Source organism: Myiozetetes cayanensis, unplaced genomic scaffold (assembly GCF_022539395.1).
Source record: "Myiozetetes cayanensis isolate MyiCay16 unplaced genomic scaffold, myiCay2020 scf5-8, whole genome shotgun sequence".
Taxonomy (NCBI): domain Eukaryota; kingdom Metazoa; phylum Chordata; class Aves; order Passeriformes; family Tyrannidae; genus Myiozetetes; species Myiozetetes cayanensis.
The window spans coordinates 638,345-655,229 of record NW_026087742.1 but is presented as its reverse complement, the minus strand read 5'-3'; the positions used below and the strand labels follow the sequence as shown (position 1 = coordinate 655,229).

At 50.9% G+C, this 16,885-nt stretch overlaps 2 protein-coding genes across 2 annotated transcripts in view; one reads left to right on the top strand and one right to left on the bottom strand.

Moving 5' to 3' along the window:
* Nucleotides 1–7,229, top strand: part of UVRAG (UV radiation resistance associated) — a 62,765-nt gene extending 55,536 nt beyond the window's left edge. The window contains exon 15 of the mRNA XM_050331844.1: nt 4,009–7,229. Coding sequence (XP_050187801.1) covers nt 4,009–4,714 — 706 coding nt within the window. The 3' untranslated portion in view covers nt 4,715–7,229. The remainder of the gene's footprint in view (nt 1–4,008) is intronic.
* Nucleotides 1–16,885, bottom strand: part of WNT11 (Wnt family member 11) — a 202,779-nt gene that overhangs the window by 87,233 nt on the left and 98,661 nt on the right. The gene's annotated exons all lie outside the window — the stretch shown is intronic.

The following is a 16,885-nucleotide window of genomic DNA, read 5'->3' as shown; positions in this document are numbered from 1 at the left end:
ACACCCCCAGGGATGGGGCAGTCACAGTTTCTCTGGGCAACCTGTGCCAGGGCCTCCCCACCCTCACAGGGAAGGATTTCTTCTTCATGTATAATCTGAGTCTCCCCTCTTTTAGTTTAGAACTGTTCTCCCTTGTCCCATCACTCTCTGCCTGCTTAAAAAGTTGCTCTCCCTCTTTTTTTTAGAAGCCCCTCTCAAATCTCTCCTTACACGTAGCCTGGATGTTTTTAACATGATTTTATTCCTTTGGCGTGTTCAGATGCACCTTCCACAAGCTCAGGCTCTTTAGATCATGGTTGCATTAAATCAAGAGACTGACTCATTTTCTCTCCTATTCTTCAGCTTATTTTTGTTTCACTCTGTGTAACTTCTGAGGGACAGTGTGATTACTAACAGCAAGTAAAGAGCTCTCTGCAAACTTGAGCAGTCCAGGGAGGAGGGCTTTTTCCTGGTGGATAGACAATAGACTTATCTAATGCTGGCAAATACAAGATACTCCTTTGGAGGGGCTTGTCTGTAGTCAGGGAGATGCCCTTTTGAGTTGCATTTAAAGGCTTCCCTCAAAAATACTTGTGTGCCAAGGCTTGAATTTGTGTTTTGAAGGTTTGTCTTGATTCACGTGCCGCTAGGACCGAGAGGAGCCCAAAACTCTGGAGCTAAGAAAACTCTGGTAGCTTAATTTGTGAAGATTTGGTATTTTTTTAACATGTCTTAGAAATTCTCAGCTGCCAAAAGATGCGGTTTCACCTCAGCTTCATACTGGCAGCCTCCCTGTGGCTGTTGTACCTTACTGAACCAGTAATCTCTAAGAAGGTGAGAAACTATTATTGCTGTTTTAGCACAGTTGACACGGTGCTGGCTCTGAGCTGCTCTTGGAGCTTCAAACCGTTTCATGGATGGCTGTAAACCAACCTAAACACCTTCATTTAGCGTTCTTGCTGCCATGAGGTCATAGTTTGCAACAGAAAAGATCAAATGGTGTTTAAGTTGTTGGGTTTTTTTAAAAGCATTCTCATACCAAAGCGCTGTAGCTGTGGATTTTGGCTCTTGGCCAGGCAATCAAGATTTAGTATTTTAACCAGCTGTGATCCAGTAATGTTTCTCAGAGGAAACATTTTGTGGGGAGGAAAAGATACATATTTGAGCCTGTGAATTGTGTTCTGTCCCTCATACTGCTTTACAGCTTCTCTGAACCCCTTGCAGACAGATTAAATAATCACAAGTGAATCTGACTGAAGGAGCTTTTTATCAGAACTGCAAACAACCAGAAAGTGTTCACTAGGAAAATAACTTCAGAAATGTTTGTGTCCTGCTTCAGTCACTTCATCTCGCCTGTTTACAGCATGCAGTCTGTGCCTTGTGCCTTAGAATGCCCAAATGGACTATTTATTAACTAGTGCAAACTAACATTTGGGGCAGAAAATAGCTACTTCGTAATTTTGCCACCAGGAAAACTTACAGCTGAAGTTAGACCGCTACAAATTGGCTTTTGAGGTTTGGATGCAATTGAAACACTGAGATTGGGGGATGATGTCATTCTCTTATCTAGAATGTCCAATAAACCTGAGGTTTCTCTCTCTTACTTTTAATTTAGAAGTCCTGCTTTCTGAGAGGAACTGTACATATATGTAACCAGCTCTAGTCTCATCCAGCCTGATGACTAAAAGTCTTTGGGGCCTGATGACAGTTCATCAGCTCAGGTTTTATACTCCTCTAGTCTCAGGCTGTTCTTTGTGGACAGGCATCCACACCTGTTTGCTGTCTCAGGAGATGGGCCAGGGAATTGGGGCTGGAAGCTGGAAGCAGCTCAACCCCAGTAATTCAGGTCAAGGCTGTACCTTGGAGTAAAGGGCTGTGCTCCTGCAAGCCAAGCCCTCCTCACTGGGGACGGTACCTGACGGTCTCGAAACTTCCTGAGCAGTTGGAGGATTGTTTTCCAATGTGACTTCCTTTTTTACATAGTTTTTGTACTAATTCCGTGAGCTGTGAAGCTCAAAGGACAAGGGGGAATGGCTTTAAACTGCCAGAGAGTAGGTTTAGGTTGGATATTGGGGAGGAATCCTTCCCTTGAGGGTGGGGAGGCCCTGGCACAGGTTGCCCAGAGAAGCTGTGGCTGCCCCATCCCTGGAAGTGTCCAAGGCAAGTATCTGGAACTGGAGAGGCAGCAAAACCTGCGATCTCCTGCACTGAAAAGCACCATCTGCTTCATTGCAGTGTGTCCTGTAATTGGAGCAGTGATGTGCAGGACTCAGTTATCGCTTGTCCTGAGGAATCAGTTCACATAAACATAGGAGGATGTGCCCCTGGAACCGATGATGTGTCTTGACTATCTGGCTTTGTGAATATTTGCACATTCTGGAACTTGGGTAAATTCCTAGAGCTTGCCATCTTAACTGTCAGATAAACAGAATCCCATCAAATAAGAAATGCAGAGTATTCATTTATTTTCTGAGCAAGGGCAGAAAGCTCTAAGCTGGGGGAAGGGAGGGAAAGCAGACCATCCCCAGTATATCTGCAGTGCACATTGCCCGAGTTCTCGAGTCTCCTGCCTCAGATTCTCGTGTTTGTCATATTACATCACTTCAAAAATAAATGGTTGATTGTGAAGGGGTTGGTTGACATACAAAGCTGCAAATGCTTTGTGGAGTTTGCATTCAAAAGGTCTGAGGCAGCTGTTGAAATCTTAAGGAAAAGCTGACGTTTTTGCTGCTCCCTCCATGTGTGGCCCTTACCTATCCACTTCTGCAAATGTGTATCCTGAAAACCAACTTCTCCTTCAGGTGATTTGAGGGCTTTATGGAAGAGAAGGAAGGCCTACAGAGGAATTAAGGGGCAGCCTGGGAGGAGTTGGGATGGGAGAGGAAATGAAAGAGCAGTAGTGCTGCTCACTGCCCTGCCATGGGGACACTTATTCTTCACAGAGGGACTCGTTGCAATCAACTTCCTCCTATTTACAAGGGGCAGCAAAACAAGAAAAGTCTTGTGGAAAAGGATCCACACTAGGGACTCCCCATAACTGCTATTCCAAGATTTTCCCCTGCAAGGCAAATCCTAAAATGTATCAGGCCTTGAACATAAGGAGTTTCTCTTAAATGGAGTTCATGAAGGAGGCTCCTACTGACAGCAGTGGAATCTTAAGAGTTATGTATATAACTCTATGTAATAGCTGTATTTTTGTTATTATTTTTTTAATTCGGAGGAAAATGAACTGGTTCCTTATGTTAATGTACATATTAGATATTTGCATATGGGGTGGTGGTTATATTTGGATAAGGGTTAAGCCAGTGAAAGAGAATTCACATAACACAGCTCAGATGATGCAAAGCTGATGTTCCAAATTATTGAACCTGAGACAGTGAAAGTGGTTTGTGGAACTGAATTAAATAGTGAAGTCAGACTTGTAAATTAAGCTTGATTCGCTTGTGTTCCTCAAGAAACAGAGGCTGATGATTGCCCAGAAATTTTGGAATGATTGACACAGAAAAGCAGAAGATCTGGCAAGAATAACCTTCTGCATATAGCGAAGTTGATGTGGTTTTCCTCCTTTGAGCAGCTGTTAGGGAAGTCCACTGTTGAATTCTTTGCTCGTGGAGGATTCAGCCATCAATCCTCACTTTTGAAGAGTTTATGATGGCCCAGCACAGGCCATAAATTCATAAATACACAGTCAATAGCAATAATTCATAAAGCGCAGCTTGGTCCTATAAAACGGTGTTAACAGTCCGAATTAACATAATGTGGTGGTTTCTTGGGTGATTGACTCTCCAAACCATGGGGCTCTGTAAGAGTTCCTGCACAGCCTCCCTGCTTCTCAGGGAAGTTTCCTCTGGGGTGTGTTCTGTGGTTCGCACGGCACTAAACACGTGGGGCTTTAGCACTTCAGGATGCGAGTCCTTGGCCAAGCGGAGCCCGGGGTTGCGATAAAAGAATCGCTGCAGCCTTTGGTTAAACATCTGCGCTGCTGGGGAGCTGCCTGCCAGCCCTGATTCCTCCTGCCTTCCCTTGCAGCGACCGGCACCACACGTCCAGCGCGATCCCCGTTCCAAAGAGACAGAGCTCCAGCTTCGGCAGGTTGCACGTTGGCTTCTCCAGTGGGCTTCCTTCCCCGGACAAGGGACTCCGGAAACGAGCCAGCACCGGCAACGAGAGACTGCAGTACAAAACTCCTCCTCCCAGCTACAACTCTGCTTTAACACAGCCTGTGGCCGTCCCAGCCCCCGCGGGGGAGCCGGAGAAAACGGCCGGGCCCATCAGCTCTTCCCTGGACACCTCCCTGGACTCTTCCAAGGGGAACGCCAGGAAAGGCGAGGACTTGTGCGGCAGCTTGAACGGGGAGAGCGGGAGCCTGAAGCCGCGCCGGGGCCGGCAGGAGCCTTCCCCGGGCCCTTGCAGTGCAATAAACGGGGCGGTGGGGCCGGGCCCCGGGATCCAGGAGCAGGGCCAGGAGCAGGGCCAGGAGCAGCCCCGCCAGCTGCCCGGGCCCATGCTGTGCTGCGCCGTGGAGCAGGCTGAGGAGATCATGGGCATGGAGGCCACGGCCCTGGGCTCGGGGGACCAGCTGGAGGACTTCAACTCCATCCCGGTGGAGCACGCCGTGGCCGTGGAGTGCGACGAGCAGGTGCTGGGGGAGTTCGAGGAGTTCTCCCGCAGGATCTACGCCCTCAACGAGAACATGTCCAGCTTCCGCAGGGCCCGCAAGAGCTCGGACAAGTGAGCTGGGACGGGGAGGGGGGGAATCAGTGCTCTGGGTGGAAATCAAATTGCACTTATTCTTTATATTAATTATAAAAATAAAAAAGCTAAAGCTGTTCCTATGGTGTTAGACAAATGGACTTGAGCACGGTGACGCAGGATCATGGTAACGTGCACAGCCCCAGGTAAAGGTTTATTCTGCTTCCAGTCCTTTTATGTCTGGTATTTATAATCTGTTGGAATTCTTTTTTTTTTTAGGCCTTGGAATCCATTTATAAAGGCTTTCCTGAAAACAGCTTTTAGTGCTGATCAGGCCCTTCTATGAATATTTGTTGATTTCTTAATTATTCTTTAGAGTTAAATTTATTTTAATCTTTTCAGAAGAGAAAAAAAAAAACAAACACCCTTTAATTTAAAAGTACATTTATGGTAAGACATCTTTGCCTTCTCCCATGTACTCCTGTGTATGCTTGAGCAATGTAGCCAGTGTTAGAGAAATACCATGGATTAGTTCCAGTTGAACAGCTTTCTCTTGGCTGGGCTCTGGAGCCTGTGAAGTTCTAGTTTGCACTGATGGGTCTTCAGTTGGCAGTGAGGACATGCCAGAGAATGAGCAGCTGTGTGATACCTGCACCTGGTTAATCAGAAATGACATTTGGGGCTTTGTCCCACTCCTCCTCCATACTCGCTCTTCCTTCCCATGGAAACCTTGAGGAGTAAATCACCTCCAAGGTTCTGTTCAGTGATCTCAGCCTGACCCTTCCCCACTGGGGCTGGGCACAGGTAGAGACCTGATGGACCCACTGCCAACACAGAGGGTTCAGCTGCCACCCTCCCAGGGGTCTGCTGGGGACACAGGGGCACTGCAGACGTCTTCCTAAAATCCCTGGGAGCGCAGTCAGCACTTTGGAATTAGGCAAATGTGTGGAATTGTTCCACCCTCTGCAGGAAGGAGGCATTTCACATTATTCATCTGAATTAATATCCTTTTTTTTTAAACCATCTGTACTTGGAAGGAAGAAGCTTCCAGGGCTTTGCTGGAGGTGCAGGTCAGCACTGCCACACGTGTTCAGCTGCACTAATGGGAAAGCAATTTGCAGCTGCTCTGCCATTCCTGGTGTTTGTTTCCATTTGGATTTCATTGCTCTTGCCTTCTATATTGTGTACCCGAGGATCTGGGCTCAGCTGTGAGCTCTGAAATATAAAAACATATAGCAGAATAAAAAACACTTCATCATGCCTGGCTTTTTGTTCTTCCCTGGTTTTATGCTTTCTTTTGAACCACAACCTAGTCTTTCCCTGCCTTCACCGTAAGGCCAGCCAAAATTCCCTTGTTCAACTGTGGAATTGTATAATCTCAGCTCTCTGTTGTCAGAACAAGACGTGTATGTGAGAACCAATATCCATAATAGCACTGTCCTAGGATATGCATTTTTTCCAGCTAACATCTTTAGTGATTGTATTAAATGATGTTCACATTTCCTCTGTTAGCTCTGTCTGCAGTTGGGTGGGCGGATCGGGCCTCTCTACAGCCATTTGTTGGCCTTGGTCTGTCCCAGGCTGAGGTGCTGGATGGGAGCACTCGGAGATCCTGTTTGTAGGCACCCTCGTGTTCCTGTGTGACAGGAGGGCGTGACTTGACTGTGGTAGTGACATTTCAGAGCAGCCCCCAGGGTCGCTGTGAGGTCGCTGTGTCTCTTGGCGGACGTGGGGCCACACGTGGGATCGGGTCTGCAGGGCACCAGTGGCACTTGGCATCATTTCTCTTTTCACAAGTTGCTCGTTTTCTCAGGTTGCACAAACCAAATGCAGTCTAGTTTTGCTCCCCAGTGTTGTGTTGCTGTTCCTGTTTGAGCCCTGTAATTGTTAATGTGTCAGGCACAATGGTTGATTTCTGCATCTGTCGCACGAAGCTGCTTGGAGAGGCTTTCCGTGGAAGTACCTTTAGGAGGCCTTCAGTTATCCCTGGGTTTCTTTTCCTCTTGTACCACTTCCCGTGGAGCAGGTGGTGTGAGGAGGGACAGGGTCACAGGGCTGGTTCAACACTGCCCAGCTCCTCTGGGGGGTTGTACAGGCTGCAGCCATCTCGTAGCTTCTCCTTGTTTGTGTGTTTATTTTTCTTCCACCCCCTGTAAATTACTTTGCAAACAGCGCAGTGGGAGAGAAACCAACAGTAGGTTTGGAGGTGAGATGATAGATCACAGCGTGCTTTTCCACTGTCAAAAGCCTTTCAGTTCCTGCACAGCTGTGACACTGTTAAATGCCTGCAAATGTCTTCAAGTGGAGAAAGCATTTCATTGCAGTCTTTTCCCCTCACTTAGGAATTCCTGAGATTTTTGAGAATATTAGTTTTGGAAGATCAGATCCCACTATATTTTTATAGCAAGCACAACAGCACTGGCTTATCCTTGCTTGACCAGGTATTTCAAATAAGCAAGACCAGAATATCCCAGAGTAAATGGCACGTTAAAACTATGTTGGTAATTGCGGGAAAGCTCATCTGTATTTATAAAATAAACCCGATTAGTATCTCTCAACTTGTGCGTCTTCCTTAATGGCTCCTTTGTGTTCCTGCTTTCAACCACAGTGTCCTTCCCAGCACCCAGAACTCCTGGGCTTACTGGTCATCAAACCCACCTTGCTCCAAAAGGGAATATCTGGGCAGGAGGATTGGCCTGAAGACCTCGACTGCCTTGCTGGCTCCAGATCCTGGTACTGCAGTGGTTTTTCTATGCTTCTCCCAAAAAGGTGGCACACAGCTGGACAAGCCTACGGTGGGGCTGGGAGCAGCTGGGTTTGCAGCCGTTCCCGGCTGGTGGAAGGGCTGTGTTCCCTCTCCAGGGAGGCACTGCTGCTCATCAGCACCTCCTGTGATCCCAGCTAACAGGCACCAGCTGTCTGCCTGGAAGGCTGTTGTTCCCCCTGAACGGGAGCCTTGCTGCACAATCCTGGGAGGGGACTGTCCACGACATGGAGTCGCTGGTGGGGAGCAGTGAAATGTGAAGAGCTACAGGGGCTCTCCAGGCAGCAGCAGGGGTTTTTTGGTAGTTTTTTTGTTTGGTTTTTTTTTTCTTTTCTCCCACCCCATCTGTCTGTCAGCAGAGAGGAAAAAGCCAAGGCATCATCTGTACAGTCCTGGAGCTGGAGTGGGAAGATACAGGAGGCAGAAATTTCACTTTAAGCTCTTTTGCAATGTTGAACAGCATGACTGAAATACAGCTGCATGAAAGGGAAGAGTGAGGAATGGAGAGAAAGAGATGGAAATTATTTGCCTTGAAATGTAACTGGAGATGCTGCTGGAGAGAGTGGATCTGATGTAGATAAATCTTCCCCAAAAGGGTTGTCCAGCCCTGGCACAGCTGCCCAGGGCAGAGTCCCCATCCCTAGAGGGGTTTGGCAGCCCTGTGGATGTGGCACTTGGGACATGGGTGAGTGGTGGCCTTGGCAGTGCTGGGGAACGGTTGGGCTGGATGGCCTTGGAGGGCTTTTCCAGCCTCAGTGGTTCTGTGACTGTTCAGAGCTCAAGACTCTTGTTTATGATGCTGCAGTATCTTCTCTCTTAGTTCCCAGTTGAGCTCAAGCACGTTCAGCCACGTTCCTGCTGCAGGTTTTTATCAGAGTGATGAGGGTGGAGTGTGAGAAACGAATGGAGGTGTCCAGCTTTCCAGTCCAGCCTCCCTGCTCCTGTCTGCACCCAGGCTGTGGAGAAAAGAGGGTGGATGAGCTACCAGGCACTGCTGGCAGCCCTGAGCAGGGGCAGGGCTGTGGCCACGTGCCTGCAGGGGAAGGTGTGTATTGTCCCTCTTGCCCCTGTGCTGCTTTCTGCTGGCATCCTGTCTTGTCTTCACCTCTGTGCCTGGCAGGGTGGGAATCCTGGCTGTGCCTGGGGCTCTGGGCTCCCACAACGACCCAAGTGGCCCTGGTTTAGATGTGCACTAACAGGGATTTAGGCTCCCAACACCTCTGACTGCTCCAGAGCTCTTTGGGCAGCCTCTGATGGAGCATCCACAGCCAAGGAATCCCTGTGCAAAGTGGGAAAAGGTGCTGGGAGAGGAGGAGGGGGCTCGTCTCCAAGGCGTAGTAGGTTTGTTCAGTCTTAGCTGATACATTTGCATGGGGACAAATATAACTCAGGGCTGTGCTGGTCCCTATCTGGGCAGTCTCAGGGAGTTCCTGACAGGTGACCCCAGGGGACAGTTGCCTTCTCTCAGTGCTTTTTTCTGAGGTTGTAATCCAAATCGACGTTCAGTGCTTGAATACACAAGAAGTTCATTACAGCTGAGCCCTCCAGCCCCGGGATTTCCTGTTGGTAAGTCTCGGAAAAATCAGGATTCCCAGTGGTATCGGGCTGAAAACGTTTGCAGATAAAATCCAAGTTAGTGAGTTGTGCCAGAATGTTTTTGGAGCCGAGGTGGGGCCGTATTTTCGGTGCAGGGGTGCCTTGTCCTGCCCCGCTGCCTGGGGTGGGAGGTGGAGACCCCTGCCCGGCACAGCTCCCAAGCAGCATCTCGGTGCCGCTCTCAGGGGGAGCTCATTAAACAGCAGCAGATGGATCCACAATCCCACGGCCAGGCACATTTCTCGAGTGTGTTTTTGGAACCCAAACTGTTGCCTCTCATCCCCCTTTCCAAAGAGCACGAGAAAAATCGGCACGTCATCTCATGAACTCCCCAGGCAGATAAGGCTTCAGCTGTCCTGACTGCCTCCAGCACCGGGATGTGTCTCCCCATCCGTCCATGTCCACACCGGGGTTGCAACACGGTGGGATTGCTGCCTGGGCTGGTTAATAAGCTGCTGTGATGAGGTGTGAGTTTGGCCTGGGACTGCCCCGTGCCCGCCTGACACATGGACAGCACCTCTTCTGCTCCCACCTCCTCCCCTCGGGGGGGGCTGAGACCTCGTGAAAACAGACACCGCTCCCCCCAGCCGATGGCTCTCAGCTGGGATTTGCAAACCACCGGTGGAATTCGAAGCTGGTTTTCTAATAAGGTGGAGGGAAAACGCTGCTGCATCCCGAGGGGGGAGCGGGGAGTGGCCCTGTGTGGGTTTGAGGCTGGGAGAGGAGCTCGGAGGCTCCCCAGCAAAAGTGGTGCAAAAGCAGCAGCCAGAGGTGCTGCTGCTACAGAAGAGACTCAAAGCATTAACGAGATGCAAAGAAGAGAACAGGAAGGTCTCATTTCTACACACCCACCACCCTGTGAGGAGAAGAAATGCATGAACACACAGCACACACAGCAAATGGGCACTTGGGGTATTATTTTAGGGAAAAGGTTCCTGTTCTTTCCTCCCACAGCAGTTTTTAAATTTTACACATCTTAAACCCAATTAAGTTGCTAGTCACTGGGAGTGCAGCATCCTGTATGGCTCCTGTGAGGGGAACAGGGGATAAAAGCAGGATTATCACTTTGCAGGAGCAGCACAACGGCACCAGAACTAACCTGGGATCCTTCCCTTCTGTAGTGTGGGACGTTGTGAGGAGGATCAGCCACGAGCTCTGCAGAGAAAGCTGTGACCTGGGAACAATTCCTTGCTCCGTGCTGCTGCCCTTGGTAGCTTTCTGTTGTGACAAATGGCACACAATTCCTTTCCCTACAGACTCCTGTCTGTGTGGCAGAAGTGTCTGGGAGCAGCCTCATTCCCCCAGGGCCTCGCCTAGGAGGGGATGGGGCTCTTCCTGGTGGCCAAATCTTGACCTCCCCATGGATTTAGGGGGCAGAGGCTGCTGCGGGGGTTGGCAAGGAATGGATCCATAGGTGAGAGAGTCCTGCAAAGTTTGCTCTTTAAAAATGCCCTAAAGGAGGAACCTGCTCGACCTGAAGGCAGAGACCTTCCCAGTCCAGACTGTTTCTGATGACCCAGAATAGGCCTAGGTCTTAAAATGTCACATTTCTAGGACTCCTCCATTCCCAAATAGTTCCTTCTCCCTGCCCCTGTGTCCTTCCTTCTTTCTTCTCCAGCCACGTGGGAGAAAGAGGCTGCAGTGCCAGGAAGGGAGCCCTGCACTGCTGCTCCCCAGGGCTCGGTGTGATGTCCTGCAGCCTTTGCTGGAGCAGGGACGGATCAGAGCCCTCTGTCCTCATCCCAGCTGGGACTGGGGAGGTTCCCCCTGGCTGGCACAAGGAGCTGCTGCTCCTCTCTGAGGAGGGGATGAGCCGAGCTGGGGTATCTGCTGCACCACAGCGGGGCAATGATCCCAGTGCTGGGTCCCTCCTGCCTTGCAACTCTCAGCCCAGGTGGAAAGCCAGCTCCTGAGGTTGGCTCCAGCCTTCTAGGGGTCCTGGGGACCTGGAGCACCCCTCCCACATAACCAGCACATTACCCTCACTGGCTGCCCTCCCTAAGGCTGCAAGGGGGGAAACAAGGGGCAGTGTCCACCCCGTGATGCTCCCGGCAAAATGCTCAGAGCCCTTTGCAGGGAGAACTCTCTCCAGCAGCATCAGCCAAGCTCTCTTCTGGTGTGCACCAAACACTGACACCCCCACCTTTCTGAGGGCCACCCTCCAGGCACCCTTGGGAGTCCAGGACCTGCTTTTCATCTGAGGGTATGGTTTGTGCTCTCAGCCACAGTTCAGCCCCTGGGAAAGCCAGAGCCAAGGACTGGCTGATGTCACACCGCTCAGGTGACAGGCTGTGGGGAGAGGGATGGCTTGGAAACAGGAGTTTGGTTCGGTTCCATCGTGTTTCCAGCGGGTCTCAGTTTATAAATAGTTCGGGTCAACCACGTGCTTCCTTCTTTGACACTTCTTTGAGCCTGAGGATGCTGTGGAGTTTATACTTAGAAACTTTCCTTTCCTGGCTGGCCCCCGTGTCCCTCCCTGCCAGGAAAGTCCAGCACAGGAGTCAAAAAGGTGCCTGTCTGGATTAACCAGGAGCCAGCACTGAGCTCTGCCCAGGGCATGGCCCGGATGGAACCAGGAGCCAGTAAGTGAAGCACAAGTCCTGGGTGCTGAGCTGCCCTCAGGGCTGGTTCCCAAATAAGGGGGGGAATGGGAAAAGGGTTCTCCCCCAACCCCAGCAGTGGGGAAGCAAGCTGGGAAGTCAGACAGGAGCGGTTCTTGAGAAGGATAGTTTAACACCTGGGAGTTATTGGCTGCAAAGTCACCACAGCAGGAGAGGGATCCTCCTTTGCTGCAGTGATTTTTGCCTCCTGGGCAGACGGGCACTGCAACACCCACACCAGGTGTGGGGAGTTTGTGGGGATTTGCTCCAGGAGCTCTTCAGGCAGTGTTTGGGGTGTTGAGCTACTGATGCACCTTCTGCCATGGGCTGAGTGAAATGAGCATCTCCTGAGGGAGAAAAGCTGAAGAACAGAGGTGTTGAGCTCCAGTCAGGGTCAAGGGAGAGAAGTGAGCATGGAATAAGATGAGCTTTAAGGTCCCTTCCATCCCAAACCACTCTGTGGTTCTAAGTTGTCTTTCTTCAAGTGGAAAGGTTATACCCAGCTTTGTTTGTTGGAGACTTTGGTGTAGGTGACCAGAGGAAAAGTAACCTCTGCCCCAAAGAGCTCGAAGTCTGAATGTGAAAGAAGGTGCAGGTGAGTGAGGAAATGATGGCACAGTAAACTAGTGAGGAGGGTGTTCTCTGCACTTCAGTTCCTTTATGAAATCCTTCTCAAGTACCTTGATGAATGAGAGTTTCTGCAGCCCTGGCTCTGTGTTTGGGGGTTGCCCTTGAATTCAGGCACTGGAACAGCCCTGGGACTGTTCTTCTGTTTTCTGTTTAACTCAGAGGTCCTTGTGTCTCCTGGAATATCAATCTGTCAGGCTGCAGAGATCATTAGACCATTCAAATCACGCTTGGAGCACCTGCAGCCTTGGCTCTTTATTTGACAGGTGTGCACGTGCACACGGGAAGAATTTAGGAATTAGAGAGGATAACATTACTGGACAACCTGGGAACGGTGGGACAAGATGGTTGAACAGTAGATTTACCCACAGAGCACGTGGTTTGCCTGTCCCTGCCTTCACAGCCCGGGCTGGCAGTGTGGGGGGACCTGCCACACTTGGCTGTGGGGGGCACAGTTTGCTCTCTCTGAAGGAAAGCAGGGAGAGCTGCAGCTCCCGGTTTGGGTGGGAACAAAGCTGAGCTGAACTTGCAGGATAAAGGTGGGGCTGAGCACACCCGACCTGACAGTGGAGGGGGGTCCTGCTGTGAGCAGGGGTGGGACCACGGCCTCCAGAGGTCAGTTCTGTGGGACTGGTTCTCAGCACAGTGATGAGCCACGAGAAACCTGTGAGCGCTGCCACGTGGGGTGGAACAGCCCCACGAACACCAGGGATGGGGGGCTGAAGCTTAGGACACAGCTCTGCAGAAAGGAAGGACACCTTGTCACCTGGTGTGGATGGCTGAGCACAGCAGACCCTTCCTGCCACAGGGCAGGGCTGCAGCTCCCCAGTAAAACACCAAGGAGTGTTGGGACAGAGGAACTGCTGCACAGCCGGGGAGAACGGGCCTTTCCCCAGCTCCACATCCCGGAGCTTTTCCCAGGAGCACCATCAGAGAGGTGTCAGAGCATGGATGCGTTCCAGGGCTGTGGGTGCTCACACTCCACAGCCTGCAGGGGCAGGGTGTGCTGTGTCCACAAACACGTGCAGCTGGCTTGCTGCTGACCTTTGGGGGAGGCCAGGATGTTGTTCCCCAACCTTCACTGCCCTGCTGAGGTGCGGTGAGGGGTCTGCTGGAGACGTTGTGCTGCTGAAGTGCCCAGGTTTCCTTCCCAGGCCTGTCCAAATAAAGAGCTTGGATTCCTTTCCGCGTTGGCTGTGACACCTCTCTGGGGACGGTGCTGGAAGGGCCAACGAGCCACTGCCCACTGGTGATGGGCCCAGAGAGCACCTCCCCGGGCTGCAGGAGTGAAAAATGACAGTCATTTCCTGCCCACACCAACCAGGCAGAAACGTTCCCCCGCGAAGTTTTATGAGGCTGCAGGGCCTGGAAATGTATGAAAGGCAGAAAGGACTAATCAGCAGAGAGGGAAAAACTGATTGAGAGGAAATTAATGTTGTGGAACTTTGTGGAAATTTAGAAAACTCCTCTGAAGACCCGGGGTGTGATTGTGACCTGACCCAGAGAGGTGGCGAAACCTCCCTGAATTCAGTTTGCAGAGCCCCTCACGGAGACTCTGAGAGGCTGAAAGCAGGCAGGGACTGATGCAAAACGAAGCAGAGGGATGTCTGGACACTGGAGTTCCCCTGCCCTGATGGCAGAAGGAGTCTGTCACAGACAGCATGAGTTTTGTGGGGTCTCACAGTGCCTGAATTCAGGGGCATCCCACCCACCTCCATCCCATGGAGGTGCAGTGGGTGAGTCCTTCAGGGGATGGCACAGGGAGGGGTGTCTCACCCAGCCCCAGGGCACAGGCACTTACAGGCACATGTTCTTGGACGTCCTGGCATCCCACTGCAAGTTTTCTGCAGGAACTCATTACAAACCTCCTTAAATTGTGGGGTTTTTTCACTGATAACATCCCTACATCAGGACCACCTTTCCCCAAGGCAGGTTTGTTACCTCTGCCTTAGAGGTGGGATTGGTCTGGTGTAATGGGCTTTTTTACACCTGGACTAATTGCTTGTGACTCTCTTCACTGTTGCTGGAGAGGAACAGACACTTCTCCTCATTACACCCTAATAGAGATGATTAAAATAGGTCAGATGACCAAGTCCAACATATTTATGCAGTGTTTGTGATGGGCACCCCCAGGGAGGGGGTGGGGGCAGCAGAGACAGCCCTGTGTCCATAAAAGTATTTCTTCTCTTTAACTCCACATACAAGATATGTATATCTAAATACTCACAGGCTCTTTCCTGTACTACTATGTGATGATGGATGGATAGATAACCTTTCTCCATAAAAATACACACAGTTAAGGGTAAATTTTTCATTGTCATCTCCAGCTCGTGTTTAACAATTTATTTTCCTCAGGGTTTTTTTTCCTCTTGGAATATTGTTGTGGGTGGAGAGACCTGACCTGTGTCTAACATAATATTCTTGGATGGGTTTTTCGAGTAATGGCACTGTTTTTGTACAACCTCCAGCAAGAACAATTTGCAAAGTGTTGCAAACTTTTCCAAATGACCTGACAACAGCTCTCCAACCAAAGTGGTTTTACAGGGATCTGTTCCAGCACCGCAGGGCTTGGAAAGAGGGAGGAAAAGGAAAAAAAAAAAAAACAACAAAAAAGGCATTGGAGGTCTTTGCAAGCTGCCCTTCACTGCAGGTCTGTAATGCTGGGAAAGGGGCTTGGGTTCTGGTGCTGCAGTGCCCCTGTGGATGTGTCCTTCCCTCAGGGGTGTGAGAAGCTCCAAGGGCTGGAGGCTTTTGCAGCAGCCTAAACCTGGAGTTAGAGAGTCACTTCTATGATTTCCTCAGGGGTTTATCTTCACCCATGGCCATCTACTACACGTGGAGGCAGCAGACTTGTGGCCAGAGACCTTACAGGTAAGAAGATGTCATGACTGTCGGTGCTGCTGCCTCCCTCGTGGGCACATGGTTCCTCTGGGCCACCAGCCAGCCCTGCTCCAGGAATTCACTCTGGTCTGTCTTCTTCAGACCTGCTCATGGTAAAATATGGGTCCAATCACCCTGAAATTAGGGAGAAACCACCCCGGGTGAGTCCTCAGTGCAAGCAGCTGCTGTAAGAACCGAGGCCTTTGTGGTGGAGCCTGGGCTGGGCTGGTGCCTCCAGGAGCCCCGGGGTGGTTCTTGTTAAGAGCTTTAGAAATTATTTCCTTCCCCCCAGAGGGGTTCGGGTCCCCCCAGGGGCAGAATGGAGAAGGTGAATGCTCAGAACCAGCCTTGAATTTCCTGCAAGCCAACCCTGTGCCAAGATTGATGGCCCAGTCCCGTGTCAGGAAGGGCTGAGGTGGGACCCCTGTGTCATCACACACCAGCAACAGGGATGGCAGGAATGGGATACGGGGTCAGGGTCAGAGGGGGGAGACCCTGATCTTGTGTTTGATGGTTATCAAAGGATTTAGGAGGTGGTTTGCTGTGTGGGTGGGATGAGGAGGCTGTGGGGCAGAGGAGGAGCAGGTTCATGGTGAGCTGATGTGGAGAAACCTCCAGCAGCAGCGTGGTGGGGGCCAGAGAGGCAGGAGCACTGATGCAGCCCCCTGGGAATGCCAGATGGATGGGTTTGCTGTCTGTAACACAGCACTGACTGAAAACATCAGCTGGGATGGCCCGTGCTGGGTGTGTACAACCCCCCTCCTGTGTGGGCCACAGCCCCTGAGCCCTGAGGAGGGTCAGGATCTTCCCCCTGGTGCCCGTGGGTGCTGTGGGTCCCTCAGATTACCAGGATCTGGCCACCTCTCCCACCTCACCCGTCCCAGGTGGCCTCTCCTCAGTGTGACGAGTGTGGGGTTCTCAGCCAGGCTCTGTGACCAGGGGGAAGGCTCCATTTAGGCAGACTGAAAACTGGGGATACAAAGGACCCTGGGCCCCCAAAGACGTGACACCAACACCCCCCGGCCCCCCAAGGAACAAAACTGTGGGCAGCTGATCTCCTGCCTGCCTGCCTGCCCTTGGGATGAGCCCTTCCTCCTCTGTGCTAACAGGCTCCTCTGGAAGCAGTAAAGTTGGCTTGAACCATTATTAAAATAATAGGGAGACCCCAGAGGATCTTTAACCAGGAGATCTTTAATAATTACTACCTCCAAGGCTCTTGCTACTCGGGTTGAACCAGGGTTTCTCATGCTATCGAGTCCTGGAGCACAGCTCAGCTCCATCCCCACGGGGCCACGAGTGCCATGTGACTTAATTGTCCTTGATATTTTTCTAGTCACGTCAAGGGCTTCCTTGGAAATGTTATATAGCTGAGAAAGAGTTTATTATTTGCTGTCAGGGGGCAAATAACACCAGGGCATCTCTGAAGACATCTATAACGTATCTGTGTAATGTGAAAGTTAAAATAAATCAGTAAAAAGAGCCACTCTCCTGAGGGCAATACACTGTAAAATATTTCATCAGAAGGCCTGGATATTATTGCACTTGTAATTAATCTTCCTGGTAATAGCAGGGCTTGTTTTCTCCTGCCACGTTATCTCTCTCAGTGTTTTCAGCAGCCACTAGATGTCGGGGGAAACTCTTTTGGCATCAGTTAGGGAGGAAATTCCTCCCTAAGTCGGGAGCTGCTGAGTTTCTCTGCTCGTTTGAGGTCCAGGGAAATGCCTGGTGTGGTTGGGAAGTGGGGATG